Source organism: Stigmatopora nigra, chromosome 10, assembly GCF_051989575.1.
Source record: "Stigmatopora nigra isolate UIUO_SnigA chromosome 10, RoL_Snig_1.1, whole genome shotgun sequence".
NCBI lineage: Eukaryota > Metazoa > Chordata > Actinopteri > Syngnathiformes > Syngnathidae > Stigmatopora > Stigmatopora nigra.
In genome coordinates, this window is record NC_135517.1 from 4,872,870 (window position 1) to 4,882,187 (window position 9,318).

General features: G+C 41.8%; 1 protein-coding gene across 1 annotated transcript; it reads left to right on the top strand.

The window, feature by feature from the left end:
• The first annotated feature begins 419 nt into the window (after positions 1 to 419).
• On the top strand, positions 420 to 5,743 carry ip6k2b (inositol hexakisphosphate kinase 2b). The gene is made up of 5 exons (XM_077726584.1): positions 420 to 1,016; positions 3,120 to 3,351; positions 3,432 to 3,595; positions 3,705 to 3,880; positions 4,045 to 5,743. Exons 1-5 carry the CDS (start codon positions 803 to 805, stop codon positions 4,642 to 4,644), a joined length of 1,386 nt encoding a protein of 461 aa, XP_077582710.1. The 5' UTR covers positions 420 to 802; the 3' UTR covers positions 4,645 to 5,743.
• Positions 5,744 to 9,318: the final 3,575 nt, after the last annotated feature.

The following is a 9,318-nucleotide window of genomic DNA, read 5'->3' on the forward strand; positions in this document are numbered from 1 at the left end:
CTGAAGGCCCAAGTACGAGAAAATCATGCCATGTCAGTGGTGTTTTCAAGCCATGAAAACATGAATGTACACAATGTTCTATTTCTACAAACCTAGAAATCTGCTTGGTGCTTTACTACACAAACTTGAATGCAAAATGCCTATTGTTTCTAGTTAAAGAAAACTGAAAAGCGTGCATCCCAAGGGGGGTAGAGGATACATTACCAAGAAAAAAAAGGAGTTGAATGTTTTGTTTTTGTCTTTAGTATTTTTCCTGTTCTCCCTTCCCCCTGTGTTTTTCTCTCTCCCCCTTTGTTTGCGTGATGCCTTCCGAGATGCCTTGTCTCCTCCCAGCGACAAGAGCTCCTCCCTGATTGGCTTATTCTCACGGAGTGGGCGGGCTCTAGGGCGGGGCTGGGTGATCTTTACCAGGCAGGGACTGAGGCAAGTGCGTCAGTTGGCTACAGTACATTCGAAGCTTACCTTCACGTCAGACTAATACGTTTTAATCTGCCTTTGGTGATGCACATGCTGCGTTTGATGACACGTATTTAACAGCGGAGACCATAAATTTTACAGAAGAGGGCTGTTCACTATCTTAAAGCTTCTTGTGCGAAGGGAGTAAAGGATTTTTTTGCCTCTGCTCCTTCCTGCTCAGCCATTGTTTTTTTAAATACCAGTTCGCTCGAGCAGGAGACCAACAGCGCCCCTTGTGGGCTAAGTGGGAATCGAGTCCAGGATAGGAAGCCAGACGGGTCGCCGAGCCTCTTACCTCGCGTGCGTCGTGGGTCCACCACGCTTAGCTCTCCGATGCGGAGTGAGGATGAGTCCCGCTCTGGAAGCCCTCATGCAGGCGGACGGGACTCCCTTCTCGGGGAAAGGGGTGATGCTTGAGCCCTTCGTGCACCAGGTCGGGGGGCACTCCTGTGTGCTGCGCTTCGGGGATCAAACCATCTGCAAGCCGCTCATTCCCCGCGAGCACCAGTTTTACAAGAGCCTGCCCGCCGAGATGAGGAAATTCACCCCTCAGTATAAAGGTAAGACTTTTAAGCATAAGACTTTCCAAGAACAGAATATGTACTACATGGCGATGACAGGTTAGCTTGCGTGTTTCTCATCGCTATGCTATGCATTACGTAACCTCACGAAGGCTGCAAATGCACGTGGACGTTTGCAGTAGATGCTCGTAAGGAGAACATGGTACAAAATGAAAGAATATTGCCTATTGAAGAACATTTTAGCCGATAAAACCTTCAATAGTGCCATCGAAAGATGTGACAGGCCTTGCAAATCGTTTTATATTCCACCACTACCATCTATCATAATACTACACATAGGTTATCAAACACATCCATCAGCAATGATCACTATGCTTAACAAAATCACCTTATTTCAGCCATCAAATGCTCTTAAAGACTGCTACATTCCATCAAAGCAGATTTTCTTTTTTGATTGCAAAGAGAGACATTTTATACTTAAAAAAATATTTTGAAACACAACAATCAACCTAAAACTCTGCCACATCTAATCTGGAGTATGTAATAATCCGTATTTGTCCAAAAGCATAGGGAGATACACTTCTACTACTTCTTAGAATGTTGATTATTTAACGTACGAATGCATCAGACATGTTTTGCTTTTGTCAAATATTGTTGTCATGGGTTTTGTTATGGGGAAATCTGTTAAAGCATCAGTGTTATTACTAATATAGTTGTAAATCGATCAGTATTACCAATCCAGAAAGGCCATACAAATTGGCATCATATTAGACAGGTTGAAATTTGATTGACCACCGAAATGAACAGATTTTACCTTTGGCAATAATGTCTTGTCATTGCATGGAATAAACAACAAGGGATAAGGTTATTTAGGTCTGATCCCTGTCCTGACCATAGCATGTTAGCAGGGCTTTGAACTAGTTTAGCATGTCACGGCCTAAAACCTACATAAATCCCCCATGTGACTGGGAGATTAGGGTGATGCATCCAAATGTAGCCATTTGCAAGATTAAGATGAGTTTCTTGTCCAGAAAATAATTATTGGCATCCTTTGATTTTCCGATTGTAGTAAAGTTATTATTGTTCACCTAAGAATTCAGACTAATGACATTTAGCACGTACTGATCCACACGTCCAAAGGTGTCTGTTAAGGAGGTAAGACATGCCTGTTACTTGACTCTGCAGACACGCATCGTGGTGCTATAAAAAGATGGCAGTATGAGATGTCTGAGTAGTCTGGGAGCAAACTCGTCGGACGCCCTGAAAGCGCTAAAACACTTAAATGATCATAGGAAATCTTCAAAAACACATTTTATTTCAATTGTGTGTCACCACAACTTTAATAGCTACTAGTTATTTGGCCCTCAGACAAATGTGGAGTAGTTTTCAGAAGTTTTACAGAGTTGAGTCACTTTTTCCAGCTCTGATTGTGGTATAGTGACTAGGCAAGTCTCACTCAGGCCACACGGGAGAGGAGGCGGAAAGGCTTAAGGATGCTGATGTCAGCACGGATGACGTCAGATACAATTCTTTGGCCGCTGGTGGGCATGCTCACAACTACTCACACTCCTACCTGCGGTCAATTTAGAGTGTTTAATCAGCCTACCATGCATTTTCATTGATTGTGGGAGGAAACCAGAGTACCTGGGGAGAACAATACTAAACCCACACAGGTGGACTGACCTGGATTTGAACCCAGAACCCCAGAGCTGTGAAGCCAAGGCACTAACCAGTCACCTGCTGGGCCACTGAAATTAAATATTAGTGTACAGAAAAACTTATCTGTGGAAAAGTTGTTTATTATCATTTTGTAAAAGTTAAATTAGTTACTTTATCAAGTCCTTGAAGTACTATATATTGAAGTAATTTCACATAAAACGCATGAGATGTAAAGTTGCTTACTCTCAAATCCTTGGTCAATGTGGGGTATTCGGATAAATATTTTGCTCTTTAATTGTCCTTTGTTTGTATGTATCCATGCGCTTTAAAATTTATTGTATAATAAGCAGGATAAAAAAAAAACATGGTAACCTCCAAGACCTTACATAATACATAACACTCCAGCTGACCATTTTGTGTTCCGTGGATTTCTTGTTAAGCAGACTTGTTGTGTTTTAAGCCATCCTCTCTTCCTTTTCACAGGCGTCGTGTCGGTCAGTTTCGAAGAAGACGAGGGCGGGAACCTGTGCCTCATTGCTTACCCTCTTCATAGCGAATCTGCCGACCTGGAAAACAAAGACCCCTCAAGCGACTGCGAGCCCAAGAGCAAGATGTTAAAGTGGAGCAACAAAAAACAGTCCCCTTTGCACTTGGAAAATGACAACTTAAGCAAAGAAAGAGCTCGACAGAGTCGTAAAGATGACAAGATCATAAGGTAAAGTTACCTTGTTGCAAAGGTGAAAGTTTTCCATCTGTACCATAAAGCTGACCTTTTGTATGTGCTCTCTTTTGTAGCTATCGTGATGATGTACAGTCACAGCAGCAGGCAGAGGTCCTGTACCTAAGCCTGGAGAAAGGCAACATGGTCCCACAGATCAAACACAATCCCTGGAGTCTCAAATGTCACCAGCAGCATTTGCAGAGGATGAAGGACAATGCAAAGCACCGGAATCAATACAGTATCCTTTCATTTTGGCCTCGTGGTGGAGCACAGCAATGTTGTTTATATTAGGCACATGGTGTTATTAGACAAGGGTTGGTTTTGCATTCCTTGACTCTCCTTCACAGAGTTCATCCTATTGGAAAACCTCACGTGGCGTTACACAGTACCGTGTGTGCTGGACTTGAAGATGGGGACCCGCCAACATGGGGATGATGCGTCGGAGGAGAAGAAAGCCAATCAGATTCGCAAGTGTCAACAAAGCACTTCGGCCTCCATAGGTGTGCGACTGTGTGGAATGCAGGTAAAGTGACTCTTGGAGTTCTGCTTTAATTATTGTTCTATGGCAGGGGTGGGCAAATTACGGCCCGCGGGCCACAGTCGGCCCGTTAGGCCTTTTAATCCGGCCCACCGACGTTGTCCAAATATAATAATATGCTTCATTGTTTTTTGTTGTTGTTTCTACAGGTATACCAGTCAGATTCCGGCCAGCTGATGTTCATGAATAAGTACCATGGCCGCAAGCTGACCTTCGCAGGCTTTAAGGAGGCCCTTTACCAGTTTTTTCACGACGGGCGACGCCTGCGGCGCGAGCTGCTGTCCCCCGTGCTGCGACGCCTTCGCGAAATGCAAGCCGCATTGGAGTCTTGCGAATCCTACCGATTCTACTCCAGCTCCTTGCTCATTATCTATGACGGACATCCTCCCAGGACTCCCTCTCGACCTCGACATCGAGGTGGAGAGGAGGGGGATGAAGACGAGTTATCTGAAGAAGAGGAGGAAGAGGAAGAAGAAGGAGCTTTCGGGTTCCCTCGTTCGTCCTCGGCCGGCGGGAGCGCCGGTGGAGCTGGAGGGAGCGGCAACGGTAGCGGCGGTCGCTCCACCCACGGCACATCAGACCTGAGCAGTCCTGCGGTAGATGTGCGCATGATTGACTTTGCTCACACGACTTGCCGTCACTATGGCGAGGACAGCGTTGTGCATGAAGGTCAAGACAGTGGGTTCATCTTCGGGCTCCAGAATCTGATCAGCATCATTTCGCAGTTGGAAGATCACAGCAATGATTGAGGCTCACAATAGAAGTCACATGTTCTGAATTTCAAGCTAGGGGAATGAGCTCGATGAGCCGACACTCCGCTACTTCAAAGCGTGCCGTTCTTCCTCCCTGCACGGCCGGCGGGCCGACCTTCCCCGGACCGCCCTTGCGGGGGTCAGGACGGAGGATATGCGCAATAGGGTCCAGTGCTCTGCCTCACCTGACAAGAGGACAGGGTCGCCTAAGGCCTTCGTCACACCCTTTTTTTCCTCTTCGAGACTTCTCCTTTTTTCTTTTGCGCTCATATTAGGAGGAATGTTGAACGAGACGAAGGTCAGGCAAACAGACACAATGGACTTTTGTAGCATCCTAAGACACTCCCGACTTTCCTGCAGCACATTAATGCTTTCTTTATTGTGCATTCTCTCTGAGAGAGAAACTATGAGATAGTTGGTTCAAATTAAAAGTGTACTGTCATTCAAAATGTCTGACATGGTGCTTTATCTGTGGCGTGAGATTTTGTGTTTTTTTTTTTTTTTTTGGTAGACTGCAGTTACAACTGCCAGCCCTTAAAGCGTATAGCGCATTTAGAGGGATTTAAAGGGCTGACTTTGGCTGGTTAGGAGAAGCCTTGTAGCAATCAACAACCTAAGCTTCTGAAGAGGAAATGTACGGTTTATGTTGAGGTTTGCCAGAAAAATGCGCTCTGGGTTTCTAATCAGGCTCTTGTCTGGATGTAAAATACAAGATTATAAGGAACAAAAAGGGGTCTGCCTTTTTCCAACATCTCCCCTCTGTACTTTATTTCCTATGTAATATTGCAAAAAAAGTGAAGAAGACCTTTTACTTCTTTTTTTTTTTTTTACTACATATGTGGTTTATGTTGGACTTTTCTCCTATTCATTCCTTAAAAGTGGACTTGAAGAGAATTTACTGATTTGAAATTACTAGCTATCAAGAGACTATTTATTTGGGAGCGGTATTTTAAAAATGGGAAAAAGTACATTCCAAATAGCCACTATTAATTTTCCTCATATTGAATTTATTTTGTTATTGCCAGAGCTATTAGGCTCACTTGTATGCCTGTGTTTTAGTAATGTCTTGAGAAATAAAGGCATTCATTTGTGGTAAGATGTTTGGTGTTGTTTATTATTTACTGTAAAATCTTTTTTTTAAAACGGAGATAAAACAAGCAGTTTTCAAATGGTGTAGACCTATTTTGTTTAGCTCTTATTCTATGAAAAATGTGAAGCAAAGCAAGTCTACAGCCAAAACTAAACCCACATAATACAGTAGCAGCGATGTCACTGACTAAACTGGGAAATAAGGTTCTGGATTATGTAGTGCAGTGTGTAAAAACCTGAATGGCTACATTTATTTGAAGCAAGAATTAGTACAGTATGTGCTAGGTAAGGGTGTATGCATACCAGCAGCAAGTTTGACCCAATTAATTTGCTATTGTATTCACTACAGCACTGGAAGACATCCAGTAAATGCAATTTTTGATCAAAGAAAACCTCAACAACCTTATGTCTATTGTGGAGTAAATCTGGAATTATAACTTTCTCTTAATAATTGTTTTGTGCACTGGCAATAAAGGCTAAACACTAGTCTTTGTCTGGAAACCTAATTTGGATGTCACTATGTTAGAGAGCTCAGTAGGCTAGACACTGGTTTAACTGTTTAGGAGAAAAATCTTTTGAATAGTCATTTGGAACACAGTATAATGTCCCTTGATTTATTTTTCTTTTGTGAGCATAGACTTGAGTTTTTCTTTTAATATGTGGCAATCTAAGCAAGTGTCTGGGGCTTAAAACTACCTTTTCTGGCCACGAGCCAAACAAACAACTGACTCAGACAGACAATTTAGCATCCTCTCGTAACCTTGTTGACCTTTATTTGTTTTGGGGAATAAAACGGGTGATTAGATAAACAACTATCAAGATCTTCACACTCTAGCAACAATCTGTTTCTGTATGACTTTAGAAACATACTTATGGAGAAAAAAAATGAAATAACAGATTTCTTGAAATGTGCCAGATATGATACCCGCAATTCTTGACTACTGATTATGTAACACTAGAAAAAGAGATAAATCCATGGTGACCTGATTAGCACACTGGTGGCCATGGTGTGGCCCATGACGCAAGTTTATGACGCGCGCATAAACATGGTAGTTTGCACACAAGTAGCCACAGTGGCCATTAAAAAGGTCACTGGGGTCAAATTTTGTATTTTTCAAGTAACATGAGCTAGAAAGAATATATCTTTAAATATGCCACAATACAAAAAAACTGTTAGAAAGGCACTGACTACATTTTACAGGGGGTAATGTTTATTTATCATGAGTCTTAATTGCTGTAACTTTATCAAACTTGTTTTGTTTTTCAGGTTCAGCAACACATTGAAGCATGATTGAATCAATCAACATCAACAAATGTAATGTATAAAAAGTTGTTTTCTATTTAATTTACTTTTCACAGTTAAATGCTGACTTTTGCATTTGAACCAACATAAGAAATATAAGAGACATCATATCAAGGATCAAAGTACACCAATATCTACAGTGTGTAAATGTGTACCGTGGGTGGGGCAGCAGTGCACACATGGCTTTGTGTGCAGAAACATAACCAGCTGTAATTAGAGTTTAAAGGTTGCGGAAATGCCTTTATCTCATTTTTCTTTAGCGCTGGCAAGCCTTTTACACACGTTGAGTCGACTCATGGAAATTATGATATTTGAACTCTTGTTGTCCAGTTTAGAGGGAACATTGATCTGCAGTAATCTGCATTATTTCTTAAAATTATTCATTTAAGGACAGTTGATTTGGGAGTTGTTTGCAGATTGTCACTCATAATTCTGGGCTTGTCATGGATATTTGTTGGCTACAATATCAATGTTAAATTGCTTCATATGCAGTTTTGGTGCATTTCACCTCACAGTTCTATTGTTTTATCTTCTAATTTTAGCTGTGGCTTTCCTGTGTGATTTCTTTTAATCTTCCTGTGGTTGTTCAGGTACCCCGGTTTACTCCCAAATTCCTAAAAGCTTTTGTCTCACTATCTTTTCATTAAATTGGCATATTAGTAAAGCTAGAATTTACAGGTGTTGGCAGGTCAGTTTCATACTGAATATATAACATTAATTAAGGCATAACTTGGGATCAGACTAAGAAAAATGTATTCAACATTCAGTACTTTACAAACAGTGAGGTAGTAAAAAAAATGTGGCCAGTTTTGAGACCAATGTCTTACATTACCAGCGGGTGTGATATATAGCTGTGAGGTGAACTTTCAACATTACATAAGTATACGTATTGCGAGGGTGTGCAGCTGTTGCTGTAACACTATAGCCGAAACATACACGTATGTACAGAAATTTATGTATTTATCTGTTGTGTGATTGGACATTTGAGAACTCATTCATTTATTTTCATTCTTTTAGGGTCAAAGGAAGCTGACCCTGGGGGCAATCAACTTCCGTCCAACTTATACTCACGGGTGCTGGAGCTTCTCCTAGCAACTATGACTAAGGAGACAGGGTATAGTCAGAAGTGATACAGTCATCACATGAGGATATGGATAAAGAATGTAGTGCGGTCATTTAACATTCCATTTTTTATTTCGGATTGTAGGAGGAAACCCAGGAAAGCCCCATGCAGATATCAGAACAAAATGCAACCTCGGCAATGTGAGTGGCCACGACCATTGAGCCGTTTGTACCGGCCATTAAATCCCACCAATGTCAGGTTGTGAAAGCACTGTACCAATTTCTCACATTCATGCTGTGAAGAAAAATGCCCTCAGAGAGGATTTAAAGCTTTTTGATCCTTGAATAGAGTAGCAAGGACAAAATGTTCCAAGTTTAATCCAAGCTTTATGATGGATTGCAAGTACCTTTGGGTTCATCTCTTTAAGACTGCCAACCTTTTCTGTTGACTCCTCAGATACATTATACTTGTCCCAACTGTTTTCTGGAAGAACGATAAGATAGCCAGGTAGGATGTGACTCATACCACAGGAAATGTCCGTCCTGTGACCTGTTCACACCCCTTTTTTTACCCTTTCATTTGCCCTTCCTCTCTCTTCCCCGGCCTTAAAATCATTGAAGTATATTAATAGTGTAACCATTTTAACATTGTCTGTACATGCCCTATCATGATTAAATAAATATAGCACTATAACCTTAAACTTCTCCCCGGGCCTGTGTGGGTTTCCTCCCACATTCCAAAAACATGAATGGTAGACTAATTGGACACTGAGTGTGTATGGTTGTCCGTCTCCTTGTGCCCTGCGATCGGCTGGCCAACGATTCAGGGTGTCCCCCATTCCTGGCCTGGAGTCAGCTTGGATAGGCTTCAGCACCCCCTGCGACCCTAATGAGGATGAAGTGGTTCAGAAATAATGGATGAATGAACCTTGGAATCCTTTGCAGCAATATCAATACTATATTGCAGATTAATGTGGTAATAGTGACGTCCCGTGGTAGAAATTGGAACTACAAACAGTGTGTGTATTTGTTTTTGGTTCTGAGGCCATTCGAGACCGATCGCTTATAAAAGTAAAATTGTTCTTTACTTGGCCAAAACACACCATGTCGGGAAGTTTGGACAAACGATGACAGACAAACTATAAGAGAAAAAAGACTATATAAAATTGTGGACAATAGATATCATACGTAAGGCTAGATGCCTAGAGGCAGACGTA